The 16,978-nt window shown below is 45.9% G+C and overlaps 1 protein-coding gene across 1 annotated transcript in view; it reads right to left on the bottom strand.

The window, feature by feature from the left end:
* The window catches only part of POLR1A (RNA polymerase I subunit A), a 66,116-nt gene that overhangs the window by 44,254 nt on the left and 4,884 nt on the right, over positions 1-16,978 (bottom strand). Inside the window, exons 3-9 of the mRNA XM_074196739.1 lie at positions 15,685-15,834; positions 14,948-15,055; positions 14,764-14,849; positions 14,546-14,658; positions 10,319-10,411; positions 8,195-8,300; positions 7,769-7,952 (exon numbers count right to left, since the gene is read on the bottom strand). Coding sequence (XP_074052840.1) covers positions 7,769-7,952; positions 8,195-8,300; positions 10,319-10,411; positions 14,546-14,658; positions 14,764-14,849; positions 14,948-15,055; positions 15,685-15,834 — 840 coding nt within the window. The remainder of the gene's footprint in view (positions 1-7,768; positions 7,953-8,194; positions 8,301-10,318; positions 10,412-14,545; positions 14,659-14,763; positions 14,850-14,947; positions 15,056-15,684; positions 15,835-16,978) is intronic.

Below are 16,978 nucleotides of genomic sequence, written 5' to 3' on the forward strand. Positions count from 1 at the left end.
GAAGCCTGTCCAGTGAGGTCAGGGGTGTAAGCAAGGACGTCTCCCATCGCTATACTATTTTGTTCTGAGGGAAATTGAAGGAATTACAATAGCAACAAGGAAACTAAACTATCACTCTTTCCAGACAATATGATAATATACTAAGAGAATCTTAGAGAATCAAATAAATAATCAGTTGATATAATTAACAACTTTAGCGAAGTTGTAGAACATAAAATAAGCCCATGGGAGCAGATAGGTGGTACAGTGGATTGAGCGGATGTGGAAAAACTTGTTCCCTCCATACTTTGGTAGAGTTATGAAGCAGCCTCAACTATTCTGAAGAACAATTTGGAAATGGATTATAAAACTGCACAAACCCTCTAACCCAGCATTACCATAACTAGGTCTGTATTCCAAAAATATGAAAGAAAAGGGAAAAAGGATTATACATATAAAAAATATATATAGAAACTTTTTGTGGTAGCAAAGAATTGGAAATTGAAGAAAGGCTCATCCACCGGGGAATGACTGAACAAGTTGGGTCTATGATGGAATACCATGGTTATGATGGAATGAGAAATGACAAGCAGGATGGTTTCAAGGAAAACCTAGGAAGATTCACAAGAATTCAGGCAAGGTGAAATGAGCAGAGCCAGAATTGTTATATGGTAACATCAATATTTTAAGGATAAGACTTTGTTGTTCTTTTCAAGATGATAATCAAGACAATTTCAAAGGATTTAAGATGAAAAAAGCTCCAGAGAGAGAACTGATAAACTTGGAATGCAGCCTGAAGCATGTTGTTTTCATTTTCTTTATTTTTATGATTTTATTTTTGCATTTTCTTTTGCAACACAGCTAATGTGTAAATGTTTTGCATGACTTCACATGCATGAGCATATATCAAACGGCTTGCTTTCTGGGGCTGGAATTCAAAATTTTTAAAAGTTACTAAAAATTTTTTTTTACATGGAATTGGTAAATGTTTAGGAAAAAATAATTTTAAAAATACTGAGCTCCAATCCTGCCTCAGATGCTTCCTGGGAGTCCATCAAGACCATGAAGTCCATGACAGCAGGGCTGGCTGTATTTGTTTTGGCTGAGCTGCTGATCTACCCTCAAAGTTTCTCCCTGGGTCTAATGCACAGCAGGCACTGACCGAGTGGCCCTGGGCCAGTCACTTAACCGTATGTCTCCTTGACTGAGCTCCCAGGGCTGCTGTGAGCATCAGATGAGAACCTCCCTGAGAGTGCTGGCTGAAATGAGGGCCCAGATGGGTAGGCTTTGCTTAAGGGCTTTTTGTTCATTAAAACCTAATCAAGGGGCAGCTAGGTGGCACAGTGGATAGAGCACCGGCCCTGGAGTCAGGAGGACCAGAGCTCAAATGCGGCCTCAGACACTTAATAATTGTCTGGCTATGTGCCCTTGGGCAATCCACTTACCTCCACTGACTTGCAAAACAAACAAACAAACAAAAAAGAACGTATTAGGAGCAGAAGGCTCCTTTGTCTTTAGTCATTGGCAAGGTGGCCCAGAGGCCCCTTTGAATCCCAAGCGTTGACCCCAAGATTCACCTTTCCATTGGAATCTCTGGCACCAAGGAAGCGAGGCCCCGCAACCCAGCCAGGGGAAGGATAAGAACAAAAACTGCCCACCCAGCACAAATGTTAATCACCCAGCTTCAACTTGCTTTAAAAAAGGGCAGTAAACAGCAACATGAAGGCTGTGAGGATACATCAGGGTGGGCTTTGGGGAAGCCCCCGACGGCTGAGGCAGCTGGGTGAAGGCCAGCTATCTTAAAGGGGGCTTTGTTCACCCGAGCACGATGAAGTCCTCCTGCACCCCTTCAGACAGGGGCTCACCCCAACCATAAGCTGTCCTACAGCACCACCTAGGACCCTGAGGAGGACAGGCTGGCCTGAGGGCTGGGCCCTTGTAGGGGTGAGCAGGGCCCCTTGTGAGCCTGACCCTCAGTATCGAGGAGACGGGGAGGGCAAGAACTGGGGTCTCCCTAGTGGACACCGACACCTCCCAGGGCAGGTCAAAGGGTGCAAGAAGTCATTAAGCACCTCTGACCTCGGTGGGGGTGGGAGGGTGGGGGGTGTCTCCACAGGGCTTTGTGGGGGGAAGGAGGCTGCAGAGAAGGTTTGGGAATCTGCTTTAGCAGGACATTCACTTTGGGACAGGGCCTGGGAGCTCATGAGCACTGGCAGCTCTGGGAAGGATTGCTTCTGCCAGTACAGACTACAATCTGAGACAATTTACAGAGGTCAAGGGACTTGTCCAGGGTCTGTCCTGCAGTCAGGAGACCGCTTGAAGTCAGGACACAAATGCACCATTCCTCTGTATGAAGGGGAAGGGATGTGGAGTGGGGGGAGTGCCCAGTGAGCGAGGATGCCAAGAACATAAAGGTATCGTGTGACCTCATACAGTGATGGGAGACAGCAGCAAGAAGAGTGCCAATTGTGGGGACAGCAAGAAAGAAAGCCCCTTGGGTAAAATGAGGGCTGGTGTGGAGAGAAAGAGGGCTCTGGGCGGCTAGGTGGCTCAGTGGATAGAGGAGCAGCCTTGGAGTGAGGAAACCTGAGTTCAAATCTGACCTCAGACACCTGATACTCACTAGTTGTGTGACCTTGGGCAAAACAAAAACAAGAGGGCTCTGCCCTTGCCAATGAGGAGGCAGGGCAGAGGAAGGACAGGTAGAGGACAAACTGTTTTGAAGAGCTGCCCTTGATGCTTCTGAGCCATCCTTGCCAGGGCACTACCAGGCACTACTCATGGGCAGTTGAAACCTGGGTTTGCCAAGGACTCAATTCAGCCCAGGACTGGGGAGATGCAGGATCTCATGAGAGCAGGAGTGTTTCGCTTTTTTAAAAAGTATTCCCTCTAGGGGCGGCCAGGTGGTGCAGTGAATAGAGCACTGGCCCTGGAGTCAGGAGTACCTGGGTTCAAATCCAGTCTCAGACACTTCATAATGACCTAGCTGTGTGGCCTTGGGCAAGCCACTTAACCCCACTGCCTTGCAAACAAAACAAACAAACAAAAATTATTTCCTGTAGATGATTTCTCTGTCATCACATTCAATGAAGATCAATGCATACCATGGAAATAACGGAAAGACTAACAGACTGCCTTCTGTGGGGGGTGGGGGTGGGGAAGCAAGAATAGGGAAAAAAAATTGTAAAATTCAAAATAAATAAAATCTTTCTAAAAAAAAAAAAAAGAATTCCTCTAAAATGACCCATTCCCCAGACTGTGGCCCAAAGAAAGGTTCTCACCAGGGAGACTCCAGATTGTTCTAGATCAGCAGCATCCTTTGCTTCTGTTTCCCCTGCTCAGGGAAAGCAAGAACAGGGAGGAAGAGGAAATTAAAACCTATTAGAAGGGAGGAAGTTGGCGTGGCTAGGTGGCATAGTGGATAAAGTACTGGCCTTGGAGTCAGGAGTACCTGGGTTCAAATCCGGTCTCAGACACTTAAGGATGCACAGCCTCGGCACCAACCTCAACAATTTCATTCGCCAGCATGAAAGGCATAGAAAAGACATATTGCCGACACATTGGATGACTTGCAAAGAATCACAGATAGAGCACTGGCCCTGGAGTCAAGAGGACCAGAGTTCAAATCCAGCCTCAGACACCTAATATGATTTCCTAGCTGTGTAACCATGGGCAAATCACTTAACCCCAAGGTCTTGCAAAAACTAAAAAAAAAAAGAGGAAAAAAAGAGTAAAAATCACAGACCAGAGATGCACAGACAGCAGGCACATTTCAGAAAGGGGAATGAAGGGAATCACTCAAAGAAGCCGCCAATAAATTTGATGTCACTTCAAGGCAAAATTCTGGAAATATTAAAGTGTTGATTAGGAGCAGGTGGAAAAAGAGACAGTGGTCACATGCGGGGGGGGGGGGGTTGGAGGGTGAGACAAACATTCCCCACACACACCTTGGATATTCGAGCCACTGTGCTGGGCACCCCCTTTTGTGGGATCTCATAACAACCCTGAGGAGACACTGCTATTATAACATGTTGCAGTTGAGGTCCCACATCTAGGAAGTGGCCAAGGCTGGATCTGAACTCGGCCCATCCTGACTGCAGGCCAGTGATCAAAGTACACCAAGAGAAAACACCAGGATATGCTTATCAATAAGGCTGTGGCCAGTCTCTCATGGCATCAGAACTGATCAAATGACCAGATCCAGTCGAGATCAGCAGAGGGATGTCTGCCTCAAGGGAAGGCTGTCAAAGGAGCCCAGAGCCATCGGTCACCGCTGCGCATTTTCCCCAGTGACCCAGGTGAAGGCAGCTGGAAAGCTTACCAAGTTCTTCCAACCTACAAGGCTGAGGGGGATAGTGAGCTCATCGGCTGATGGTACTGGGGACCCCGAAGTCCAGAGACCAGAACGGGTAGACTCTAACATGAAATCCTACAGTAGATATGGCATAGCAGAAGTCAGAATGAAGGCGATGCTTAGACCACAGATGAGGAGAGCCCCCCCAAACCTCATGTGATCCTAACAGCAATCAGTCAAGGAGCAGGGTAGGCATGCCCCCCACCAGGGCAGGTTGCCCATCCCCGACGCTCAGTCTCAGAGAGGTGGCTGAGGCTAGAGGAGAAGGGCCTGAGGCCTGGGCCTCCTCCTTCCACAACCCTCTTTCCCAGGGTCTCCAGGAGCTCAGGGTCCGATCAAAGAGGGGATGGTCTGGCCATTATCTGTGCAGGGTGGCGACAGGGAACAGCCTGGGCCACAGGAACGGGCAGATTAAGGCCCAGCTTCAAGAATGGCAGAGGCTGCCCTCGAATCACTAGAAGAGGCTCCTTCTGCCCAAAGGACAGGACCTGGAGGCACTGTCGTCCCCTCAAGACAAGAATAACCCGTCTCATGATTAAACTGCCGGGAGCACAAGGGGCTCTTAGACACCCCTGCCCGGCGGCCAAGCAGAGGCTGGAGGTCTAGGCCCGGTCGGCCCCTGGCTCAGAGCGAGTGACCCTTGAACCCAGGTCCATTGGCAGGTGAGGCATCCCTCTGGGGGCTGGCAGCAGAGACTCCAAACGGACCTCAGCTGCCCAAAGGCCGCAGGGTTCCCCAAGACACGGTCCCCACCTTGTGGTGAGGTGGGGTCATGACAACTAAAACCCGCAAGAATACTTAAATCTCACAGAAACTCGGGACTGATTTGGCTCTGGTTTGTAGATCCACAGAACATGGACACTGAAGGGAACCTCAAGCTTCCTCTACTCTGGGCGTTCCTAAGCTGGGCTCCACAGATATCTTTGAGGAGGTCTGGGAACTCAGATGGCAAAAAAATGAAATGAAATAAATCTTAAACATCTAGAATTGCATCTTTATTTTCATTCACTTTTAACTAAACCTCGATGTTTCCTTCATCTAAGAACTTTTTCTCATTCTGAAAAGGGATCTATGGGCTTCTCCAACTCAATCAATCACACTTCCAGTCTTATCCAGGTCCTCATCTGATAGATGAGACCCGCTACAGCCAGGACCATATTCCTCACAATGTGACTGGAGAGGGGAAAAGATCAATCACGCCCCAAAACCTCCCCACCAGCACTATTCATAATAGCCCAGGGTTGGAAACGGCACAGTTGGGCAGTATCTGGGCGATGGGGGCTGAAAGAAATGGAACGGGATCATAGGATAAGAAATGCTCAGAAACATGGAAAATGGTATAAGAAATGATGCAGAATGGGGGAAAAGAACCAGAACCAAAAAGACAATGTTACAATGGGAAAAAAAAAAGACAGATTCTCAGTTTAGAGGGCCTTGATTCAAAGCCTATCTCTGATATTTACTAATTGGGGAGGATCTTGGGCAAGTTATTTAACATTCTCCTTCACCCCTGGGCCTCAAGTTTCCTTATTTGTAAAATTAGAAGTTTGAACTAGATGGCCTCTATGGTTCCCACCAGCATAAATGTACACAGTGAAACACAAGGACATAGTATGAATAATAAAAATGATCACAGAAAACATGCTCTGCAGGATGCATCCAAACAGGATGTCATCACTGGGAGTCTACTGGCAAAGTCTATGAAAAACCCAAGTTTGGTTTTGTGTACACTAGCTCACCAGCTCTCTCAACGTTTATGTGAATATTTGTGTTTGCTGAGAGATGTTAAGCGTCTAATTTTTTGAAGAAAAAAATGAACTGCTATCATTTGGTCCTCCTGCAGCCCTTGACCTTGGAGAGGATCTGATTTTTGGTCACAGAAACTAATCAAACCATCTATGCCAGGACCAGGTTTTAGCAGAACTTTGTACCCCTCTGGGGCCTAGCCCATGAACCATGATCAGGCAACATCAGATAAATGATAAGCGGAGGGGAGAGGAAAGGAAGGGAAAGAAGAAAAGAGGGATGGAGGAGGTCAGGATAGAAACACAGGCAGCCAGATATCCAGTGGAGCGATGTTTTTGCAGCATACAACGTCGATTGACATTACCAGAAAACAACTGTTAGAAAGTTGTTGAATTTTTTTTTTAAATGGGGGAACTGGGGGTGGCTAGGTGGTGCAGTGGATAGAGCACCGGCCCTGGAGTTGGGAGGACCCGAGCTCATATCTGGCCTCAGACACTTAATAATTCCCTAGCTTTGTGGCCTTGGGCAAGTCACTTAACCCCACTGCCTTGCAAAAACTAAAACAAACAAACAAACAAACAAATAAATAAAATGGAGGGGCTGGGAAAGGTTGTCATTCCATTTGTAAATGGAGGAGTTAAGAGAAAATGACTCCAAAAGAGCAAGTGATAGCAAGGTAAAGCAAGTTCCAGAATTTTAGCTTCTATTTGTATTATACTCTCACACAAAGCAAAAATCCCTTGATCCCATGACCAATGGAAAATAAATTTCTGAATAGCTCTCATTGAATGCAGAAAAGAAATTCTTAATTACTAAAATAGACTAAATGAACTCATCTTTTCATATTGATGATTGGGGAAGGAAAAACCTATGGGCATCAACTGAGAGATCTCACTGCTAAACACCTTCTCACAGAGACCACAGACAGAAAGGTCCCACACACCTGGAAATACATGACAAGCACCTTTTGTCATTGAGTGAGAAGCTAAATATGTCATGGAATATTATTCCACACTAAGAAAAATGTTCAGAAAATATGGAAAGTTGTATACGGACTAGCTCAGAGAGAAGCCAGGAAACCAGTCCAGGAAACCACTGGCCACAATGCAAGGTAAGCGGACGCCGGAGACACAGAGAAGCCGGCCCCCAGGCAGGCAGGGACCCATGAGCTCCCTCCCTTCACGCAGGGACACCATCTACACTGGCAGACTCAGTGGTGAGGCTGCTTTTGTTTGGTCTTCTTTTTTTCAGTCTTTGCTATAGGAGATGACCTTCTGAAGAAGGGCAATGAGGTAAGCTCTCCCTGGGAATGAAGGTGACATAAAAACAAGAGGCACCACTAAGTGCTTCTCCCGCCCCCCCCCCCCCCCCAAGAGGAAAAGTCTGCTGGTATCGGTGACCCAGAAGTAAGGTCGAGGATGACATGGGATTTAAACTGTGCTCAATAATGCACACACTGGGCCATCATGATAGGATGCAGAGGGAGAAGAAAGGCCAAACCCTGATTCTACAGCTCGAACAGAACGCAATCTGCCTTGACCAAGACGATCACCCTGAGAAGATGAACAATAAATGCCAGTCCAGATGAACTCGAAGGACTACAAAGTGGCTCCCCTTCCCCACAATGTCTAACTCAAGGTCATGGCACAAACTCGCCCTGTTTGCCTCGACACAGGCATTGTCCGGTACCTCTGGGGAGTCATTCTGGATCTTCTTCTCTGTCACTCCCATCCCCTCACTGGACAGGGCCTGCTCTTGGGCCATCAGAGCCAGAAGCTTTCGGATCAGGACCACATCTTTCAGAACAGCCTGCAAGTTCACTGTCTGGCCGTTGGTAAACATCTGGTCCCCGAGGCAGTTGACTGGGCGGTACCTACCATACAAAGCAAAAGTGAACACACAGAAGAAAAGCGGGAGCTTCCCTGGTCACCTTGGTTACTGAAAAAGCAACTAACTGGTCTACAATGGAAGAATCCTTTATTCGGATTCCCTCCTGACCGGAGGATCTTCCTTGGGGAGGGCCCGCTGCTGCCCCCCCCCACCTGATTCATCCCTCCCTCCAAGCAATATGGTATCATTCAATTCTCCATCCACCGGCATGGAATCCTGTGTTACCTGGAAGGAGGCACCACCACAAGGTCCAAAAAGAAGATATTGGGATTGAATCTGGATTCGGTGCCAGGATCATCTAATCCTGAGAAAAGGTAGTTCAGAAAGAAACCTGTGATGGAAAGTGAGCAAATTTAATAAATCAAATAGAAGAGTATCCAAGTGAAAAGAATGATTCAATCACTTCTACAAAGGAGCCAAGTGAGAAAGGAGAGAGACACCTTTAATGGTCACATATTTAAGCTCCCTGGTGTGACAGAAGGAAAGCTGTCTCCATAAAATTCTCAATGTGAATTCACAATTAAGCCAAGAGGAACTAAAAGGAATTATCAGAAGCTACTGTACAATAAATAGCACCAAAAGCTAAGAATGCAAAGAAAGTTGGGGAGTTCACAAAAATGCAAATAATCCAACTCATAATAAAGATCTTAAATCAACTTCAGAAGAAATCAAATAAACCATAAAGTGCCAAATTAAAAAAAAAACCCAAGACCAGACAGATTTACAAGCGAATTCTACTGAAGAGTTGAAGAACAAAAATTAATCTCCAATACAGAGGTTGAAAGTATTTACCAAAATTTCTTTTGGGAGTTCTGCTACCCAAACAAAGGAGAGACAAAGCAGAAACAGAAACTTTAGTCCAAACTTACTAAGTAATATTGATATGATAATTCTAAGTAAAATCATCACATGGCCAGTACAGAAATAGAGCCAGAAAATAATTCACCATAACCAAGTTGGAGTCATATGAGAAATAAGAACAGTTCCACATCAGGATTAGTATAAGCAACATAAATAAGATATCAATATCATAAAACTATTTCAACAGATGCAGAAATTCTTTGACAATACACAAAACTCACTGATACTCTAGAATCCTGAAAAAGCCTGTCTGATCTAATGGAAGTCTAGGAATCAAAGGACAAAAGACTGGAGGATCATTCAATCAAGTGACCTTTTGTATATTTCTTTTCCCTACTTTAAATACTTCTGAGAGTTGGCCAGGACCTTATCTATCACTTTTAAAGTGAGGACACTGAGGCCCAGAGATTAGAAGTGACTTGCCCAAAGTCACCCAATGATGCTACCATTGGCACTCAGGAATGCTCTGTCCAAATCCGGTGACCTCACTCTGAACTGCCAATTAAAGGGCCTCTATCTCTTTGCGTTTGTTTTTCCCTTTACTTTGACATCATTCCTTAGCAGGTTCTTCAAAAACATATTAAATGGGGGTGGCTAGGTGGCGCAGTGGATAGAGCACCAGCCCTGGAGTCAGGAGGACCTGAGTTCAAATGCGACTTCAGACACTTAATAATGACCTAGCTGTGTGGCCTTGGGCAAGCCACTTAACCCCATTTGCCTTTCAAAAAAAAAAACCCTAAAAAACCCCATATTAAATGGAATTCTATTAAGGAGGCACAGGAAGAGTAGACGATAAGCCACATAACACTGAGCAGGATTTTACAGATTCAAAGAAGTTTGGACAATAGTTGTCCAAATATTAGACAAATATTAAGAGCAGGATTGACAAATGTTTTGCTAAGGGCAATGTTCTGTCATGCAGGGGATGCATGGATCTCTAAGGGTCTTCCATTTCTACATTTTTAACAGCCAGCCACCAGTGTTTGCACTTTCCCCAGAGGGTGGAAGGGTGTCCCAATGCCAGCCACTCTGACTAGCTATTTCATAGACAAAGTCTTTCCCTTCTGTGGGCCTTAGCTTTCCCATCTATGAAATGAGGCCAACATTTGTACAAACCGCCCCAGAGATGTTGTGAGTGACTGACTACTCGGAGCACACGCTCCCAGACCACCAAGAGCCAACAGGCTGGACGTGTTCTGATCAGAGCATGGAAAGAAGCGCCGATCTTCCCCAGCTAAATTAGAAGAGCCCCATCGTGTACAAGGAATCACTTAGGCAGCTCCAGAAAACTGTCCAGCACAAAATTGTAACGCCATGCTCCGTAAGGGCACAGTGTTCCACTTTTCAGGAACAGTGATTGCATAACCATTCAGCTCAGGGTGACCCGACATGAGGGACAGACCTCAGTGGAGGACAGCAATGATCATTGGTCAACAAACAAGCCAAAGAGCTCTCAGAACTTCAGACTCCTCAGGAGGAGGACATTACCTTCATTCTCCCAAAGGGCCAGGATGTGTTCTCGGGCAGTGCTGGGGGTCAAGTAGCCCCTTTTCCCCAAATGGGCTTCATTGATTTCCAGGGCTGGGAAGAGAAAACCAAAAACAAACAATAACATCAGTGTAGGGAATCTAGGGATGCTGAATTTCCCATTTTCTTCATTGGCTCCCCCCTTCTCATCTGGGGCACCAGTGCTGGGCCATCCATAGGCGCAATCCTTCACAAAGGCTGGTTTCCCAGCTACGGGCCTGAGTGATTCTTAAGGGGACAATCTCATTGAATGACTCAAGCCAATGCAAAGCCAACAGACCTTCCCAATTTCTCATTTCATACAACTATGCAAAGGGACATAGAGGTCCCAGGTTGCTCCCACAACCTTCCCACCTCATGATACTTCTCCTCCCTTCTCCCATGAATTCCCCCAGACCTGGGGAGAACATACAGGGTCTAAGAGGCCATCTGGCAGGGGTCCCTGAGCCAGGCTGTGTCTGAGCTAGGACCTGACCCCAGAGGTCCAAGTTCTCTGTCCACTCCCCCACTGCTTCTCCACAAAAGATTCTGAACACCACACCTTCATTTCACAAATAATGAAAGGGAGGCAAGGTCTGAACCCAGGCCCTTCAGCCCCAGGTCAGGACCCCCCCATCCCCTAAAGTATACTGCCTCCCCTTTATTGGCAGAAAAGCCCCTGATCATCAGATCCACAGAGTTGGACACTTGGCCTCACTTCTTTTTTTTTTTTATAAAGATTTTCTTTATTTTGAGTTTTACAAATGCTCCCCCTATTCTTGCTTCCCTCTCCCCACCCCCCACAGAAGGCATTCCATTAGTTTTGGCCTCACTTCTGTGAAGAGGACAGACATTCCCTCCTCCATCTCTGAGGAAAGGGGAATGAGCAGAGGACAAGGAGCTCAAACCACAGACACCCTTGCTGTGCCCCAGGAAGTGACAGCCCCCGTGGGGTGAGCCCAAGGCCTCCGGACAGTGGGCAGATGTTAAAGAAGGAGTCCTGGAACATGATAGTCAGGAAGGCAAAGAAGTCTGGATTATAATCAACAATCAACCACCTGCAAAATTGTGCATAATCTTACAGGGGAAAAGATGGACATTCAATGAAATAGGAAACCTTCAAACTTGCCAGATGAAAAGACACAAACTGAACAGAAATTTCTGTCTTTTAATACAAGATTCAAGAGATGAATTAAAAGGTTCTATTAGAAGTTATTTAATAAGATTAAACTGTTTACATCCCTACAAAGGAAGATGGCACCAATAACTTAATTGAGAACTCCATCTCTACTAGGACAGGACAGTTAGAAGGAGAACACTTAGCCAAAGGGTGTGGGTTTAAATTGATTTTGATGTGATAGTAAAAAAAAAAAATTAAGGCATAAAAAAGGGATTGTGCTGGGAGAAGAAGAAAGGGGGAGGAGGAGCCAAGATAGCGACAGGAAAAGAGCCTCTCCTAGGTGTTCTCTCCATAATATTTCAAAAATCTTAAAATTAAGACTCTAATTAAATTTGCAAGAGATAGAACCCACAGAAAGATCCAGTGAAGCAACTTTCCAGACCAAGGTAACCTGGACTCCATTGGGTTAGAGGGGCGGCCCACCAGAGTGAAGGAACTTCAGCCTCCAGGAGGCAGGCCCAGGGCACCTGGGAGCCAAGGCTCACAGCAGCAGGGATGGTTTCCTGACCTACACCCCGGGGAGCAGCGGGCACAAATCGGAGGATCAGTGGAAGGGACCTCTGTCAGAGCGAGCACAGGAAGACAGACCCTCAGGGCAGTTGTGGCAGCCAGCCCGATCAGCTCAGTGGCAATAGCAGCAATAGTTGCAGGTAACTCAGATCCAGGAACCAGAAGCAGGCCTGGAGCCAGTAAGCAGGAGCCCCCAGGCAACTGAGCCTTGAGTGCTCAGTCCACCAAAGGTAGGGGAGTGGAGAGACTGCTGAGGCCTGTCCTCTGTACCTGGAACAGGACTCTGGGGCTCTGACCACATTCAGATCCTGATCGCAGTCTAGGCCCCCCCCCACCTCAGGCCCATGGCAGAGAGGGGAGCATATGGTCATTCACAGACCAGGAGGGAAGACAGAGCCTCACACACTGACATCCCTGTAGGGGGGTGTCCCAATAATACTCAAAAGCTCAGGAAGCACCCCAAAACCAGGAACAGACTGGGGAAATGAGTAACCAGAGGAAAAAGAGGAACACCATTGAGAAATACATTGTCTATGATTCCAAGAAAGATCAAAATACTCAATCTGAAGATGAGGAAGTACAAGCTCCTGCATCTAAAGACTGCAAGAAAAACAGAAATTGGGCTCAGGCTATGACAGAGCTCAAAAAAGATTTTGAAACTCAAGTGAGGGAGATAGAAGAAAAATTGGAAAAAGAAATGAGAGAGATGCAAGAAGAACATGAAAGAAAAATTAGAAAATGTGAAACATCTCATTGAAAAAAACAACTGATATGGAAAACAGATTCAAGAAAGATAATTTAAAAATTATTAGACCACTTCCTGTGCTAGCCTACTACTAACCTAATAAGTAGGATGCTACCTTGAAATGCCACCCATCCTAGCTTCAGAGCCCTACTTTGATCCTGGCTCCCCGTGTCTCCTGGGCCAGGCTGAAACCATCCCAGGCAATCTAATCTGGCAAGAGTTCAGACGGACAGGATAACCCCACAGAACACGAAGTAGTGACCACTCCCTGAAGCCCAATCACCAGGTAGAAACATACTTTAGTTTACACAAAGGAAGTAGAGTGGCCTTCCCTAGCTCTTTGGCCCAGGATCCTGGCAGTACCAGCACACCCTGAGAAGGGACAGGAGGCAGCACGTGCACCAAGGATCAGAACCCAGCCACAGAGTTCTATCTTCTCAACCTGCCTTGGGAATAGCTCATAGGGGGCCCAAACACCAGGCCTGCGTCCAACCAAGCCCCTCAGCTGATGCCTGACTGATGCTGGGTAACAAGAAGATGTTAATGCTGTGGTCAAATGATTGTAAGAGGAGCAGCCTTTAGGAAACAATCATGGGAAATCAATATGGAGTTGATGGTTCCAGGACCCTCACATTTTCCCTCACAATTCACTGTATATTCTGATCTAGTCTCTAATGTTGGTCTGACAGATAAGAAAGTAATATCTTATTGCATGGAATCATAGGTTCTTTCCTGGATCACTGGGGATTTTGGAAATGAGGTCTAATAAATAGGCTTCTAAAGAAAAAAAAATTATTGAAATACTTGAAAGTCATGATCAGGAAAAGAGTCTTGACTTCATTTTTAAAGAATTTCTACAAGAAAATTGCCCTGATATCCTAAAAGCAGAGGACAAAATAGAAACTGAGAGAATCCCAGAAAGAGATCCAAAAAAAACAATGCCCAGGAATATTATAGCCAAGTTCCAGAACTCCCAAGTCAACAAGAAAATATTACAAGCAGCCAGGACACAATTCAAATATCATGAAGCTGCAGTCAGGATCACACAGGACTTAGCAGTAACTACATTGAAGGCTTATAGGGCTTGGAATATAATATTCTAAAAGGCAAGAGAGCTTGGAATGCAACCAAGAATCAACTACCCAGCAAAACTGAACATCCTCTTCCGGGGAAAAGATGGACTTTCAATGAACCAGGGAATTTCAAATGTTCCTGTTGGCTTGGCCAGGGCTAAACAGAAGGTTTGATCTTCAAATACAGGACTCAGGTGAAGCATAGAGAGCAGAGAAGGGTAAAATATGAGGGACTTAATGATGACGAACTGTGTTTATAGAAAAAGTAGAAAAAATGTTGACAGTGCTCATACAAAAATTCTCATTTAATAGAGTAGGTTTCTTTTTTCTCTTTCTTCTACTTTATTTCTCATGAGGGTCTATATTTGTTGGGGGGAGGGGGCATTATGTTTACTCAAACAATAATATTTTAGTAATTATAAAAAATCATTTGCACAAAAATAAAAATTAATTAAATAAATAAAAAGGGGGAGGCAGAATAGGATACACTACATCACATGAAGAGCATCACATGAATGAGCTAAAAGGCAGAAAGAATAAATGCATCCTTTTCAGATCATAAGGCAATAAAAATTAAAGTACTTAGAGGGCCATGAAAAGATAGACTAGAAAATAATTGGATAATTAAGTTTGCAATTGTCCAAACAAAAGCTCCTTCAGGGGAGACAAACCCTTCGCCCAAAGCAGCCAGGATGCCTCACCTGCTGTCTGCTTGGCCTTGTCCTCTTCCCCCTTGGCCTTTTTGTGAACCACAGAAGGGTAGGTGATGGTCAGCTTGCTGTTATGCTCCTTCCGAACCACTGATTTCCCAGTTCTGGGGAGAAAAAAGGAGAGCACCTTCAAGGTTGTGCCATGAAGAAGTTTACCACTGTACAGACAACCTGGGGAATGGGAGGGGGCAGGCAGCCAGGCCACATACTTGCAGTGGGGGCATCTCTTAGAAGCCATGTGTGCCTTCCAAAAGCGGGCAATCAAGCTGCTCTTACTCTCACAAACGTTCTTCACCTGAAACACAGGAACAAAGGACTTGAAAAAGAGCCCTTGCCAAAAACCTCCTGCCCCTATGCAGAGGGCCAAGGCTCGGAGAGCCACCACCGCCTCACCTGTGAGCCCTGGGCTCCCATCATATTGTTTTCCAAGATTGCCCGAGTGTGCTGTTCTAATTCTTCCTGAATCTCATGGATGGATGCATCAGGATTTTCTTCTTGAAACTGAAAAATAAAAGGAAAATTGTGATCCCCCACAGGACTCTTTCTACTCCCACTGGCAATACTACTCAAAGCCTTCTGGAGCAATCAATCACCACCATTTTCTTTGGTCCCTCCTGACCAGGGTAGCACAATTACTCACAAGAGTGACCTTTTATACCATGTCTAAGGACAGAGGAGTCAAAGCCACAAGTCCTAGACTAAGGCAAAATCAGGAAGTGCAGAATGCCAAAGGCTCTGGGCCGGCCCCATCTCCAGCACCTGAAGAAGGGATGAAGGCAAAGGCCCCTGAGCTTATTCTATGAACATGGTTGGACTGAAGGCAGTCATAAAAATGAAAAGTACCACAGGCCTCCCTGGGTCTAGGGAAGGGCCATAAATGTCAACCTTCTTTGAAGCATCAGCCGGGACATCAACAGGCAGCATTTCAAACAAAATGAAAGTCACTTCCCATTAAAAGCTTAACAATCCTTTATTGATATTATAAGCTGACCCAAGGGTGGGAGACAACACGCACTCACTTTCCTCCAGGCTTGACCTCCTCCCTCTCTCCCCAGAGCATTCCCATGGTCCCTGCTCCTTCCCAAGCCTGGGTTTTCCTCTGACTTCTAGCATGGCCACGTGTCACCTACCCTATTCAAGGTACTCTCAAGTTCATAGACTCCCTGAAGTGCCCCAACCTCGAGGACCCGCAGCTGGCAGTAGAGGAGGTGAACCACAGGTCGGGGACAAGTCAGCAAATGGCAATTTAGACAAGAGCCCCGGATCAGCAGGTAGAGTTTCTGAAGGGAAATTAAGGAAAAAATATTGTGTTAATGGGCAAAGGGTTGGTGAATAGTAAGTAAACACATGAAGCTCCTCTTTCCTCTAATCCTCAGTGAGAACAGATCACTTTAAAGCTAATGGCTAATATGAGAAACTAGGAATCTGAAGTATTGCTTCAGGGAAGCACTGAAGACTTCCTCAGACCAAAAAAAACCTGAATACTGAATATTATCATACCCAAGCTTGTCTCCAAAGAAAAGAGGACACATCTCCCTTCCTCCAAGCAAGAGCTGAGGACTTAGGGGTGAAGCCTGGCCTGTATCGTCAGACTTGGTGGATGGGTGGGTTGTTTTGCTTTTTATTTTATCTTCTGTCATTTATGAAGTGTGGGCAGGGGAATGGGGCAGATGGAATCCACTGGGAAACAACGGGGATATAAAAATAAGATGAGTGTTTTTCCAAGAGTGGATCATTTACTTAAGAGCCACAAGGTGCATTAGAGGCACCTCCTTGGGTCAACAAAGGCCAGAAAGAAGGTTGGGACCACTCTCCTCACTTTAACTTTAGTGTTCCCTTCATCATGCCCAGATATCTGCCTAATGGCACCAGAAGGAAAGAGCTACAAGTCGGATACGCAATGATGACAGCCAAGGTTTGGTAGCAAAGGGAGACCCGAGTCTGACCCTTAATTCAGACCTTAGGGAGAGTCGCACCTCTGCCTCAGTTTCCTCAACTGTAACCTACCCTAATCACCTCACAGAATAACTGTGAAGACCAAATAAGATAAGGTACACCCTAGCTCTTGGCAAATCTTTAACAACTACATGAATGTTGCCAGGACAGGATCGGGAGGGGGGGGGGGGGGAGGTCTGTGATTTCAATGGCATGAAGGCATCTCCTAGTGAGAGCACCTTCTCTTGGTCTTGCCAAATGGCCTAGGACACCAAAAAGTAAAATGACTGCCCAAGGTCAACTTGCAAGCAGGGCCTGTTGGTTTCAATTCCTGCCCTCAACTGCTCCTGCAAGGCTGCTTCCCCATGATAAGCAAACTCCATACCAAAGAGAATGGCCTCAAGAGGGTCCCTGTGTCATTTGTGCCAAAACAAAACACACTGCCTCCCCCAAATGCGAACTCACACGGAAACCATCAGCAAAATAGGG

The sequence above is a fragment of the Macrotis lagotis genome, chromosome 1 (genome assembly GCF_037893015.1).
Source record: "Macrotis lagotis isolate mMagLag1 chromosome 1, bilby.v1.9.chrom.fasta, whole genome shotgun sequence".
Classification (NCBI taxonomy): domain Eukaryota; kingdom Metazoa; phylum Chordata; class Mammalia; order Peramelemorphia; family Peramelidae; genus Macrotis; species Macrotis lagotis.